The 14,077-nt window shown below is 46.1% G+C and overlaps 3 protein-coding genes and 2 non-coding genes across 5 annotated transcripts; 2 read left to right on the top strand and 3 right to left on the bottom strand.

Moving 5' to 3' along the window:
• Window positions 1–259: 259 nt before the first annotated feature.
• Window positions 260–3,250, top strand: LOC146652829 (ribonucleoside-diphosphate reductase subunit M2-like). The gene is made up of 10 exons (XM_085381487.1): window positions 260–526; window positions 643–711; window positions 1,078–1,224; window positions 1,295–1,411; window positions 1,495–1,628; window positions 1,722–1,816; window positions 1,906–2,039; window positions 2,128–2,232; window positions 2,335–2,448; window positions 2,835–3,250. The coding sequence occupies exons 1-10, from the start codon at window positions 437–439 to the stop codon at window positions 2,985–2,987; spliced, it is 1,158 nt and encodes a 385-aa protein (XP_085237613.1). The 5' UTR covers window positions 260–436; the 3' UTR covers window positions 2,988–3,250.
• On the top strand, window positions 2,624–2,759 carry LOC146652830 (small nucleolar RNA SNORD94). The gene has a single exon (XR_014907790.1). It is a non-coding gene; the product is annotated as a small nucleolar RNA SNORD94 (small nucleolar RNA).
• A 180-nt stretch (window positions 3,251–3,430) lies between the features above and the next one.
• On the bottom strand, window positions 3,431–9,759 carry LOC146652828 (galectin-8-like). Its single transcript, XM_085381491.1, has 9 exons — window positions 9,620–9,759; window positions 6,191–6,279; window positions 5,870–6,077; window positions 5,632–5,754; window positions 5,483–5,548; window positions 5,002–5,028; window positions 4,531–4,619; window positions 3,821–3,986; window positions 3,431–3,734 (listed from the first exon to the last, which is right to left on the bottom strand). The coding sequence occupies exons 1-9, from the start codon at window positions 9,656–9,658 to the stop codon at window positions 3,585–3,587; spliced, it is 957 nt and encodes a 318-aa protein (XP_085237617.1). The 5' UTR covers window positions 9,659–9,759; the 3' UTR covers window positions 3,431–3,584.
• Window positions 9,760–11,025: 1,266 nt separating this feature from the next.
• Window positions 11,026–13,884, bottom strand: LOC146652826 (ribonucleoside-diphosphate reductase subunit M2). The gene is made up of 10 exons (XM_085381488.1): window positions 13,654–13,884; window positions 13,469–13,537; window positions 12,973–13,119; window positions 12,786–12,902; window positions 12,569–12,702; window positions 12,381–12,475; window positions 12,158–12,291; window positions 11,965–12,069; window positions 11,749–11,862; window positions 11,026–11,362 (listed from the first exon to the last, which is right to left on the bottom strand). The coding sequence occupies exons 1-10, from the start codon at window positions 13,741–13,743 to the stop codon at window positions 11,210–11,212; spliced, it is 1,158 nt and encodes a 385-aa protein (XP_085237614.1). The 5' UTR covers window positions 13,744–13,884; the 3' UTR covers window positions 11,026–11,209.
• LOC146652827 (small nucleolar RNA SNORD94) lies at window positions 11,438–11,573 on the bottom strand. Its single transcript, XR_014907789.1, has one exon. It is a non-coding gene; the product is annotated as a small nucleolar RNA SNORD94 (small nucleolar RNA).
• Window positions 13,885–14,077: the final 193 nt, after the last annotated feature.

Raw genomic sequence — 14,077 nt, 5'->3', positions numbered from 1 at the left:
TGAAAAAATGCGAGGAGCCCTGAAAGGTTTCGTAAGCGCTCGTTTTAATCACTTTGTAAAAGCGGTTACCTACAGTTTTGTAACCCGCTAACAGAGTTTGAATTTCCCGCAATCGTTTAGGGGTTACGTGAGCACTTCTCTCGACCTGACTGGCTGCTTCTTCTTCTTCTTCTTCTATATAGGGTTTACTGGCAGTTGGCAAACAGCAAAATGATGCATTACCGCCACCAACTACCCGACTTGGTCCCTCCCGACGGTTTAAAGGGACTCCTCGTATTGGCCAGCAGTTCTGGCGCCAAGATTCCAATAAAAGGGCGAGCTGAAGCAGAAGCCTTTCACTGTCTCCGTCTGTCCGCTGCTGCTATCTTTGCTTTCGGCAACTTTTAGCTTCTTAGGTTTTTTCTTTTCTTCGTCCTTTCGAACCCGCGAATTCACAATGCTGACCGCGCGCTCCCCGCTCTCCGTGAAGAACGAGCAGACCCTCAGCGGGCAGCTGGACAAAATGTCTCTGGACAAAGAGAACACGGTGAGGCTGCTTCAGGTTCCCGCTCACAGAGGCCGCCGATTCTCTAGCGTCACCGATCAATCACAGGTATTGATAAAGAGTTGCTGTGTGTGCTGACGGTCTGTGTCTCCTTTCAGCCTCCGGGCCCGAACAGCAGCCGCATCCTGGCGTCCCAAACCGCGCGGAGGATCTTCGATGCTGCTGCGGTAAGTGAGAGAAAAGCCGCAGGAAGCTTCGCACTTTTAGCGGATTCCTCATATCAGCGGACCGAGTCGATGCTGAGCTCACTGACGGCAGCTTCGTGTGTGTTACTGTGCAGATGTGGCGCCTAAACTGTGGCCGTGGCGCCAACAGTGAGCGGCAGGGCTGAGGTCGGTTCAGGGTTCTAGTTTATTAGGAAGAGCTGCTGTGGTGTTCAGGTTTTATGCCGTTTCTGTTATTTTGTCCACCACCTTCAGATCAGTGAACGATACAGGCAGCAAATCTGCACAAACTTTAACTTTTCACTGTTTTTGCTCCAGAATCGATGAATAAGCTAATCAATAATCCTGAGCAATGATCTTTGTCTTCAGCCCAAAGTGAAAAAGAGCAGCAGCTCGCAGGAGGAGGAGCCTCTGCTGAAGGACAACCCTCGCCGCTTCGTCATCTTCCCCATCGAGTACCACGATATCTGGCAGATGTACAAGAAGGCAGAGGCGTCCTTCTGGACGGCAGAGGAGGTAGGTAGAGCTGTAATGGGGCGGGGCTTGATGCTGGACGCCGTGATGCTGACGTGCTCTTTCTGTGCAGGTGGATCTGTCCAAGGACCTGCAGCACTGGGATGCCATGAAGGACGAAGAGCGCTACTTCATCTCCCACGTGTTGGCCTTCTTTGCCGCCAGCGACGGCATCGTCAATGAGAACCTGGTGAGCCGCTGCGCCTGCTCTTACAGATGGTTTTGAGGTCACGGACCGCTGTAACACTCTTGTTGTCGCTCTTTGACCAACAGGTGGAGCGCTTCATGCAGGAAGTGCAGGTAACGGAGGCCCGGTGTTTCTACGGTTTCCAGATCGCCATGGAGAACATCCACTCAGAGATGTACAGCCTGCTGATCGACACGTACATCAAGGACCCCAAAGAGAGGTACGCAGGAGGCGGGGCCAAATACTGTTCTGTAGTGGCTTAACTGGCCTGTACTGATCTAACTGGTGAGTCACGATGTGTTCCCGCCCTCAGAGAGTACCTGTTTAATGCCATCGAGACGCTGCCGTGCGTGAAGAAGAAGGCTGACTGGGCGCTCAACTGGATCGGCAACAAGAACGCCACCTACGGTAAATAAGCTGCTGCCCATTAGGCCACCTGACGCAATGGTTCCACCTCAAGCAGCTTCATTGATTATTGTCTGTTTATTGATCTGCAGGAGAGCGCGTGGTGGCCTTTGCCGCTGTGGAGGGGATCTTCTTCTCGGGTTCGTTCGCCGCCATCTTCTGGCTGAAGAAGAGAGGCCTGATGCCCGGCCTGACCTTCTCCAACGAGCTCATCAGCAGAGACGAGGTGAGGCGCCCTGTTGGTGTCAGATTGCAGGTATTGATCCAGTGATGATGTCACTCTTAACGTGTGTTTGTGTGCCTGCCGCGTTTAGGGTCTGCACTGTGACTTTGCCTGTCTGATGTTCAAACACCTGGTGAACAAACCGCCCAAGGAAACTGTCATCAGCATCATCAAGAACGCCGTGGAGATCGAGCAGGTGAGTCCCAGCTGCAGGTGAAGCTGCTCTGCTGGGCCCACTGGTTCATGGTGGATTTACTGGTTCAGAATGGCTTTAATGGGTTTATTGGTTTGTGTGCAGGAGTTCCTGACTGACGCTCTGCCCGTCAAGCTCATCGGGATGAACTGCGACATGATGAAACGGTACATCGAGTTCGTGGCCGACAGACTGTTGCTGGAGCTCGGCTTCTCCAAGGTAACGCCCCACACAGGTCATGTAATCATGTGACTGACTTAAAGGCAGAAAAACAGCATCACAACACTCATCTCAGTGACAAGCTAAACTTAAAATAAAACATGATCAGTTCTCCACACAGACACATTTCAGGAACTCTTTGACCTCAGAGAGCAACATGATGAAAGTGATGGTGTGAGTGATGATGAAGTGCGCAGGGGTACGGACCTCAGCCAGTGATGGGGGCTGAGTGCTGCTGCAGAGTCTGATCAGAGGACGAGTGGTTCTCTGATGGGCAGCGGCAGTGCGACACAGACGCCTATCTGAACTCGCCCATGGGTGGGGGCGGGTGACCTCAGGGTGGGGGCAGTGGGTGGAGCTGACTGACATGGTGTTTCTGTGTGCAGATCTACCGGGTGGAGAACCCTTTTGACTTCATGGAGAACATCTCCCTGGAGGGAAAGACCAACTTCTTTGAGAAGCGGGTGGGCGAGTACCAGAGGATGGGCGTGATGGCGACGCCCACGGACAACACCTTCCGGTTGGACGCTGACTTCTGATGGTGGAGCGTCCCTGCCGTCACACTACCTCCGTCCCGGTGCATGCTGGAACAGACTCTTGGACTTTTAGGGTCAAATGATGAACTGAATCTTTATTTACAGACTTGAGTCTGTGAGCCGCAGCATTAGACCTGATCAAATCTAACGCTGTGGCTCAGCGCTTTGTAAATATGTCAGGGTTTTAAATGTGTACAGTTTACATTTGTTTTTTTTTTAGTGTATTTTTAATACTGAGCTTTAATAAATGACTCCGTGAACAGGAACCAGCTCTGGTCTTTTTCTTCTGACATTAAGTTGAACTGAAAAGTTTAAAACATTTTTAAAATCTGGTTCCTCAGGTTTCATCTGATGGTTTCACGGCTGGGCGATGATCTGGTCCCTGTTGTGGCGCCAGCACCACTATCATCAGCAGCTGCTTTTGGAACAAAACAGCTGGACAGATGTGAGGAATGACAGACTTTTATTTTGAAGACACTGGACAAGACATGGGTTTTTAGTAAAAGAGGAAATGAAGTTAGAATCTGTTAAATGATTGGTTACGGAGGAGGCGTCAGTGGTTTTTTTTATGGCTTCGTGTTCATGATGGTTAGCAGGCGCTCAGAGGACTCTGACGACAAGCAGTGTCACATCTCCTTTCACCTCCACCTGGTTGATGGCGCTCAGTTCCTTCATACGGTGTTTGTAATCGAGCTGGTGCTGCCCATTCATGGCAACTCTGAAGTGCTGCGCGTCGCAGCGGATGATCATCTGTGGGGAGATGACAGCAGGTTTTAAAAATTAAACAAAAAAACCCATCACAACATGTGGATGTTAAGGCAGGGGTCAAAGGTCACCTCAAAGTACTGCCCCGCAGTAAAGGGAAAGGAAGCGAGCGCCATCTCCTCATGACCCCAGCAGTCGGACAGAAAGGAGTTCCTGACAAAGACACGCTTCTTCAAGCGAGGGTTCAGGTGGAGAGCGATGTCGGACCCGGTCGCTGGACGCAAGTTCACGCAGAAACTGTAACAGGAAGTGATGTCATTAATGAGCCATGAAAGGCTAAACCGAAACTCTGAACTGCTTCATGTTTACTTTCTCTGCAGGTTCATGCAAGGTGGTCTGTGATGATCAAGTGACGGTCACATAACTCAATTTAAATTTATATTTAAATAAAACCTGTAAACTCTGAAAATGTTTCAGTGACTTTAATCCAAACATTGCACTTCAGTTTAAGCTAATCAGTTTCTACTGGCGCCAGACTTCAGGTTTACTACATAGAAGTTATTCATCACAGTCAGGTTTTCATTGTGTTAGTTGGCTCAACAATACCTAAACCCCACAAACATAATGTCTCTGAGCAGCTTGTGGAGTCAGCTTGTAAATCAGAGCCTGTATTCACAAAGCTGTGATTAATTTATTATGAATTTAAGAATATAAAACTTATGTTGTTATTAACAAGAACAAAATTTTTACTAAAGTTAATTTAAGTTCTGATCGATGCCTCACTGATTGTCGCTTTGATCAGTTTCTGTACTGGGCTCCCACAGCTGTTTATTATCCTTACCTCTCTGCGTTCTGATTGGTCTCTCCTTTGATGATGATGCTGCGTCCGACTGTCAGCCCATTAACCAGCTGACCTCTGAACGGGATACTCTGTAGGAAACAGAGAGTCAGACACACTAAAACATTTCCCTTTTTTTGGCTTTATAGTTTTAAATATAAATTTAGATCTGTGTTAAAAGTTAGAAGATCATTTGGTATCAAATAAGATCAGTGATCTCACTGATTAATGTAAGATCAATGGGTGAAATATGATAAATCATTTTCTTTACCAAAATATGATTTCAGGCCAACCATGTGGGCTGATATAATATGACTGATATAAAAAACAGATTTTAATTGATCATATTTATGTTAAGTAAAATAAGCTAAAAGTTGCTTTAAAAATAATTCATTCAAATTTCTTTGTATGAAACTGTTGTTATTGTAAGAAATAAATGCATCATCAATCAATGATTTGATCAGGAAAACTCACCAAATCACCTGATGAGGAGAACACTGGCTGAAACGCATGGAAAAAAAAATCTGATTAAAATCTGATCGACTGATGCATAACTCTAGCCAATCAGACCACATCCGACGCTGATCAAAAAACAGACGCAGTTTCTCCAGAAAGGTCCACATTTCCGCTGCCCTGTGATGACTCGTGTCCTGTGCTATGAAGATACCCACGTTATCTTTCTGTTATGATCCACTTAAGCTAACAGTGAGGGTCAGAGTTCACACCAAGCTGGTTATCAACTGGGTAAGTAACTCAGGATTTGACCTGTGCAGTCACATGAAAGGGGCGGGGCTTTCATATTTGGAAGCATTTCGCAGATCACGTGACTTTTCTTCCACAGAAAACAATCCTTATGAGTGCCAGCCATCCAGAGATGCTATCAGACAGTGATTTCAAATCTTTAGCTAACATAAAACTATACTAGTGAAATGCAACACAGATATTGAAAGGACACCTGATCAATTATTGCTGATTCGTCTGTGTCCTTATTGGGCGGACTGCCAGCGGGAGAGGTGGGGCTCTGAAACAAACAAACAAACAAACAAACAGGTTAACCCTCTGATGGTAAAGCTGCAGGTTGCCACGGGTTACAGAGACACTCACTGAGCTCGGGGAAAGGATGCCCACAGCCTGAACTTTGACTTTTCCTGAGATGCTGATGGTGTCAACACGCTCCAGCTCCACTCTGTGTTTGTACTCCAGCAGGTGGGCGCCATTCACAGCCACCTGAACACGCACGGAAAACAACACATCGCTGGACACCAGTTTGACTTGCATTGAACAGTTAAACTCTGCCGTGCTGACTCTTCTCTGACACCTGATTGGTCGGCTCGTCTCTCACCTTGAACTGGTCTTGGAGGATGAGGATGATGAGCTCGAAGTCGACCTCGAGCCTGAAGGGCATCTCGTAGTGGATCTGTTCGCGGCCCCAGCACTCTTTCGTCAGCGTGTTGCACACGATGGACGACTTTTTGATCCTCGGGTTGAAATGGAACGCTACATCGGCCCGCGGCTTCACGCTGCTGCCGCAGGTGAAGTCCACCTGGAACCTGTGAGACAGCGAACAGAGAGAGAAGATCCCGCTTTAAGAATCTGCACCCCGACTCTGACGTTTTTTTTTTTTTTTAAATATCCGATTGATGATGAAGATCGGCATCCTCACCTGTCAGCACCAGACGGCACAGAGCCCTTGATCAGAACCATCTCACCTGGCAAGAACCCACCCAGGATCGTCCCAGCAAAGGGAATCGACTGTGGACAGAACACCACAAACATGAGGAGGGTCAGATGACCACAGAGAACACCTAGAAACACCTGAGAGGAGGGACTAGATCGGTGTGAATGAACCAGAGCTCAAAGCTCCGTCAGCAGCTGATCAGATTAGAATCTGAAATTAGAATGTAACAGGAGAATCGCAGAAATTCTCCTGCTTTCACTTAGAGAAAACCTCCACCTGTTTAAATATATGAAATTTGTAGATACGTGTAGAGGTTTTTCCAAAAGTTTGATTTGGCACAGATTTTATGCCGAATGTCCTCCCTGACACAACCCTCCTGTTTACCTGGGCTCTGACCCGGGGATGGGTGTGTCTCCCCTCCTGGGCTTGAATGTGTTACCCTGTATGCAGCACAGATCCACGTCTGTGGATTTGAAATAAAGTGAAATAAACGTGTCTAAACAGATTCAAGAAACGTGAAGAAGTGAAGTGAAGAAGCTTTTCCATGAGACGAGGTGAAACGTCTTCAAGAAACTTAAAGATGTCCAGTCGCGTTTCTTTCCAAGCTCCTTAGACTACCATGACCTGGATCACTGCGAACCTTCACAGACAGCTTTGATTATAAAAAGATAACTAAAATAAAAGCAGAGCAGTAAATAATCTGCTCTCAGGTCTTTGGACTGTCTGTCTGTATCAGGCCGTCAGTTCCGCTTTCAAGTCCAAAGTATTCTCATTAAGCTTGTTCCGCACTTGTAGTCAAACGATTCTGACTCCAGGTAAAGACACCTGCTAGCTCACTTGAGTCACCACAGTAAGACTGTGTGACGAGTCATGTGCAAAGGTGGCAAAAGTGCTCGCTCATCTTGGCTAACTAGATGCTGAAGTACAGCAAGCGCAGTTTACGGACACCTGCAGTGGTTCTGGTCTTCATGTGACATCCTCAGGGGACTAATAAACGAATAGGACTGCCTGTCATGTGTTTCTGTTCAGGCTCAGATAAGTTTGATGTTTGAGGCTCACAGTGATAAAATAATAACTCCCCCAAAGACGTCAAACCTGAAGTCCGTTCTGAAAATGTGAGGAGCAGAAGGTTCAGGTGTTTGTTTCAAATGTAGGGAGTGAAAATAAAAAGAAGTCAGAAAAAAAAAAAACAACTCAAGTACCAACAAAGTATTTGCACTTTACGTCCCACCTCTGGTCATGTGATCATTATTATTAAACTTCAAACAGTACTCCACCTGCAGGAGAATATATAAGTTTATAGGTGGATCTGAATTGGGTGACCTGTCCACCCAAAGACGACTGTAATTGTAAACTGGTGCTAAAGAAAGAAAGTTGAATTGAATTACAGTCCTCAAGTTACTTTACTTTTTCCCACAGCTCTGCTAACATCCCAACAAAGAATCTCTGTTGTTTCTCACATGTTTGAGCTGAATTCAAACCTTTTTCTTTTTGACTGTTAATAATCATATCAGCAGTTTTATGAAGGGCAGCTTTCAGCAGCTGAGTCACTGATTTAAAGCTGGTTTTGTTCTCTCAGCAGGTCGAGACTTCCTGCAGGTTTTATTTGTCTAGATCTGAAGGCCTGTTTTTACCTCCTCTTGTTCACTGTGAACATTTTCTTCCTGCTTTCATTAGTAGATTTTATCCTGGCGGGTGACTGAATTTTTTGCACGAATCACATGTTTTATTCATATTGGAGTTTTTTGCTTTTAGTTTGATTCATTTAAAAAAAAACTTGTCCATTCTCAATCTTCATGCACAAATATCTCCTCTACATTTCAGAAGAAGTTATAAAAAATGTAACAGAAAGACAGAGCAGATTTCTCCTATACTGACTTCCCTTCATTGGCACTCTGTTAAATACAGAATTCAAAATCCTGCTCCTCACATACAAGGTCTTAAACAATAAGGCCCCAACTTATCGTAATGACCTTATAGTACAATATGTACCATATATCACACTGCAGACTTACTTGTTGTTCCTAGAGTATTTAAAAGTTGAATGAGAGGCAGAGCCTTCAGTTTTCAGATCCCTCTTCTTCTAAACCAGTTTTCAGTTTGAATTCAGGAAACAGACACCATTTCTACTTTTAAGTTCAGGCTTCAAACTTTCCTTTTTGCTAGTTACGGCTGGATCAGGTGACCCTGAATCCTCCCCTAGTTGTGCTGCAATAGGTGGAGGCTGCTGGGGGATTCCCACGATACACTGGGCATTTGTTCTTTGCTCACTATGTGTTAATAGACCTCTCTGCATTTAATTATTAGTTATTATTAATATCTGGCTCTCTTCCACAGCATGTCTTTGTCCTGTCTTCCCCCACAGAGCAGATAGCCGCCCCTCCCTGATCCTGATTCTGCTGGAGGTTTCTTCCTGTTAAAAGGGAGTTTTTCCTTCCCACTGTTGCCAAAGTCCTTGCTCATAGGGGGTCATATGATTGTTGGGTTTTTCTCTTTATGTATTATTGTAGGGTCTGCCTTACAATACAAAGTGCGAATGCCGTTGTAATTTGGCACTGTATAGACAAAATTGAATTGAAATTAATTGAACTCACTCCTTAAACTAGACGAAAACCCACTAAAATTTTTGCATATTTTAAATTTTCTATATATCCAACCCACCAGATCAGATCAAATCAAACTGTGCCGACCTGTTCTTTAATTCGGTCTAAAATAAAACACGAACAGGGTGACATGCGACTCTAAAAATGATGCTGGGCGGAGGCACTAATCTTTAACACAGTTTGTCCAAAAAGGTTGACGAAACAAAGTTTTCAGTGGATGACACTAAAGCCGGAATCCCAGGGGTCAGTTATTATATTTACACGATGTCACACGTGATGTAGAAGAACGATTCATGATAAATAATCAGTGTCAAACGAGCCAAAACACCGTCGCCAAACTGAATACAATTTTGAAGATATTTTACAAATTGTCTCAGATGTGTTCACATCTAAACTCAAACATACTTAAAATCACACTTTAAATACATGGTCTCTAATTCAACCTGAAAAAACAAAACAAAAACACGCTTAACCCACACAGCATCTCATGTGACCGAAACTCATGTCAAGCCAGCCTCTCTGAACGTGTGTTCCGCAGTGCGGCAGTACCAAAGGTTTCCTATAAATAAAGTTTTTAGCGGATGATATTGAATCCGAACTCTTTCCGTTGTTTGTCAGTGTATTTAAAACACTTCGAATATTTTTTAAAAGAATGTTTAACATAAGATAGTCATTGTTTAAGGCTGTTAGGTGAGCTAAAATGCTAACTGGTCCCTTCACAGAAGCATCGTCGATCAACAATCGATTTATCCTTGAAAATGAGAATGAAAACTGATGATAGAGATAAATTCGAAACCATAGGATATCTTACCGGGTTGTGGAACACCTGCCTCGGGTTGGAAATCGACATTTTTGCGCAGAATAGCGTCTCCGCAGCTCTTTCTGACTACTTCGTTTGTTTACTTCCGTTTATGACGTCACGCGGATCACGTGTTCAAAGATAAGACCAAAGACTACAGACCCGAAGATAAAATCAGAGCACACAGTAATGTCAACTGAATTCTCGTAGAAATATAGTTAAACCCACTTTAAACTAAAAAGCGTGTTTTTGGTCTAAACTGTTGTTATGTAAAACACGTTGTGGTCCTTGGTGATGACGTCACTGTCCTCTCCTTAGAGACTGCGGAGGTGGAAAAATCAGTCTCGTGGTTCCAATAAATGATTGATGGGAGACTGCGAGGTTTCCGATTGACCTCTGAGAAAAAAAACAAACAAAAAAATATGAGGAAATCATCTCAGTGAACATTATTGTCAAAATGTGGTTTGCTGAGTGATTAACACTGAAAAACTTCTGGAAAATGTTTTTATTTATTTTGGAATAAAATGTATAACTGCTCAATTATCTCCAAACCTGCTGTCAGCCACCAGGACAAACAAGACATGAATATTATCATGTCTGAGTCACATGTTTATAACGTATGAACACTGAAGCGCCAGCCTTTGAATTTTATCCAGAACAGAGACAGGTTATATCCTTCCTTACATCCTCCTGTGAGTGACAAATTAAAGGAAAATCCTTAACCTTTGACCCTCCACATCACATGTTGCTGGCGGCCTTGACATCAACTTGATGCAGCCTGTTAGTTTAACAGATACAACACTGGACCTCAAAGTGTACACTGAGTACAAACTACATATCCCATGAGTACATCCAATTCTGTCTCACAAAGAGATACCATCCCACCACTGGACTGCAGGGTTTTTGTTAAACTAGAAACACCAGTGCTGTCTTCATTATGAAAATAAAATATTCTCAAAAATGATCAATATCTGAAATATTTAAATGTGCAGATTACCGCTGTTGTTTTAGGACAAACTGCCACGGCTGTTGTTCCCTCTACAACTCATTGTGTAGAGAAGTCAGTGCATTGTCTTCATTTCAAGAGGCTGCAACCATGATGGGTAAAAACTTTGGGGACACTTGGGGAAATTTTTGTAGATTCTCGGAAAACTTGTTTAAGACTAAACAACCCCAAAAGTCTATTTATACACGGCTGTGGTTGCTCAGCCTCAGAGTCTTAATTCAGATCAGATGAGTTGTACAGAAATGAAGATCATCTCCATTTCTGTACAACACATCTGCAACTGTGACAGCAGCAGCACATCATTGGCTAGGCTGTCCAGTGCAAGTCGCTCACTTCCAGCCTTGTCCGGCCTGAAATGATGGGACTACGGTGATTTAGAAAGATGTTACAGATGTGAAACTGAAGAGTCTGCTTTTTACAAACAGTTGCTTTATTACAAAAATGTACATATTTAAAACTATAATAAGACTTAATAAAAACTCTACAAAGTCTATGTACAAAAAGAAAGAAAAAACAAACAAACAAACAAACGTTTGAACCCGACTGCAGTCCTGCCTGCAATCCAACTGGCTGAAGTCCAAAGAGCAGCCGCCGCCTCAGAAGTCAGCGTCCAACCGGAAGGTGTTGTCCGTGGGCGTCGCCATCACGCCCATCCTCTGGTACTCGCCCACCCGCTTCTCAAAGAAGTTGGTCTTTCCCTCCAGGGAGATGTTCTCCATGAAGTCAAAAGGGTTCTCCACCCGGTAGATCTGCACACAGAAACACCATGTCAGTCAGCTCCACCCACTGCCCCCACCCTGAGGTCACCCGCCCCCACCCATGGGCGAGTTCAGATAGGCGTCTGTGTCGCACTGCCGCTGCCCATCAGAGAACCACTCGTCCTCTGATCAGACTCTGCAGCAGCACTCAGCCCCCATCACTGGCTGAGGTCCGTACCCCTGCGCACTTCATCATCACTCACACCATCACTTTCATCATGTTGCTCTCTGAGGTCAAAGAGTTCCTGAAATGTGTCTGTGTGGAGAACTGATCATGTTTTATTTTAAGTTTAGCTTGTCACTGAGATGAGTGTTGTGATGCTGTTTTTCTGCCTTTAAGTCAGTCACATGATTACATGACCTGTGTGGGGCGTTACCTTGGAGAAGCCGAGCTCCAGCAACAGTCTGTCGGCCACGAACTCGATGTACCGTTTCATCATGTCGCAGTTCATCCCGATGAGCTTGACGGGCAGAGCGTCAGTCAGGAACTCCTGCACACGAACCAATAAACCCATTAAAGCCATCCTGAACCAGTAAATCCACCATGAACCAGTGGGCCCAGCAGAGCAGCTTCACCTGCAGCTGGGACTCACCTGCTCGATCTCCACGGCGTTCTTGATGATGCTGATGACAGTTTCCTTGGGCGGTTTGTTCACCAGGTGTTTGAACATCAGACAGGCAAAGTCACAGTGCAGACCCTAAACGCGGCAGGCACACAAACACACGTTAAGAGTGACATCATCACTGGATCAATACCTGCAATCTGACACCAACAGGGCGCCTCACCTCGTCTCTGCTGATGAGCTCGTTGGAGAAGGTCAGGCCGGGCATCAGGCCTCTCTTCTTCAGCCAGAAGATGGCGGCGAACGAACCCGAGAAGAAGATCCCCTCCACAGCGGCAAAGGCCACCACGCGCTCTCCTGCAGATCAATAAACAGACAATAATCAATGAAGCTGCTTGAGGTGGAACCATTGCGTCAGGTGGCCTAATGGGCAGCAGCTTATTTACCGTAGGTGGCGTTCTTGTTGCCGATCCAGTTGAGCGCCCAGTCAGCCTTCTTCTTCACGCACGGCAGCGTCTCGATGGCATTAAACAGGTACTCTCTGAGGGCGGGAACACATCGTGACTCACCAGTTAGATCAGTACAGGCCAGTTAAGCCACTACAGAACAGTATTTGGCCCCGCCTCCTGCGTACCTCTCTTTGGGGTCCTTGATGTATGTGTCGATCAGCAGGCTGTACATCTCTGAGTGGATGTTCTCCATGGCGATCTGGAAACCGTAGAAACACCGGGCCTCCGTTACCTGCACTTCCTGCATGAAGCGCTCCACCTGTTGGTCAAAGAGCGACAACAAGAGTGTTACAGCGGTCCGTGACCTCAAAACCATCTGTAAGAGCAGGCGCAGCGGCTCACCAGGTTCTCATTGACGATGCCGTCGCTGGCGGCAAAGAAGGCCAACACGTGGGAGATGAAGTAGCGCTCTTCGTCCTTCATGGCATCCCAGTGCTGCAGGTCCTTGGACAGATCCACCTGCACAGAAAGAGCACGTCAGCATCACGGCGTCCAGCATCAAGCCCCGCCCCATTACAGCTCTACCTACCTCCTCTGCCGTCCAGAAGGACGCCTCTGCCTTCTTGTACATCTGCCAGATATCGTGGTACTCGATGGGGAAGATGACGAAGCGGCGAGGGTTGTCCTTCAGCAGAGGCTCCTCCTCCTGCGAGCTGCTGCTCTTTTTCACTTTGGGCTGAAGACAAAGATCATTGCTCAGGATTATTGATTAGCTTATTCATCGATTCTGGAGCAAAAACAGTGAAAAGTTAAAGTTTGTGCAGATTTGCTGCCTGTATCGTTCACTGATCTCTGAAGGTGGTGGACAAAATAACAGAAACGGCATAAAACCTGAACACCACAGCAGCTCTTCCTAATAAACTAGAACCCTGAACCGACCTCAGCCCTGCCGCTCACTCTTGGCGCCACGGCCACAGTTTAGGCGCCACATCTGCTGCCGTCAGTGAGCTCAGCATCAACTCGGTCCGCTGATATGAGGAATCCGCTAAATGTGCGAAGCTTCCTGCGGCTTTTCTCTCACTTACCGCAGCAGCGTCGAAGATCCTCCGCGCGGTTTTGGACGCCAGGATGCGGCTGCTGTTCGGGCCCGGAGGCTGAAAGGAGACACAGACCGTCAGCACACACAGCGACTCTTTATCGATACCTGTAATTGTTCGGTGACGTTAAAGAATCGGCGGCCTCTGTGAGCGGGAACCTGAAGCAGCCTCACCGTGTTCTCTTTGTCCAGAGACATTTTGTCCAGCTGCCCGCTGAGGGTCTGCTCGTTCTTCACGGAGAGCGGGGAGCGCGCGGTCAGCATTGTGACTTTTCGGGTTCAAACGGACACAAAGAAAAAACACTAAGAAGCTAAAAGGAGCAGAAAGCTAAAGCTTAGTAGCTGCAGATAGACGGAGACAGTATAGGGCTTCCGCTGCTCGCCCTTTTATTGGAATCTTGGCGCTAGAACTGCTGGCCAATGGGCACGCAGCTAAATGAGCCCCTTTAAACAGTCGGGAGGGACCGAGCCAATCAGGTCGCGAGAAGTGCTCTCGTGACCCCTAAACGATTGCGGGAAATTCAAACTCTTTGTTTGTGCGGGTTACAAAACCTTTCGTAACTGCTGTTTACAAAATGATTAAAACGAGTGCTTACGA

Source organism: Rhamphochromis longiceps, linkage group LG15 (genome assembly GCF_057381845.1).
Source record: "Rhamphochromis longiceps isolate RC_006_pf linkage group LG15, R_longiceps_female_GT1.1, whole genome shotgun sequence".
In the NCBI taxonomy this organism is placed as follows: domain Eukaryota; kingdom Metazoa; phylum Chordata; class Actinopteri; order Cichliformes; family Cichlidae; genus Rhamphochromis; species Rhamphochromis longiceps.
This window is presented reverse-complemented; position numbering and strand designations above follow the sequence as displayed.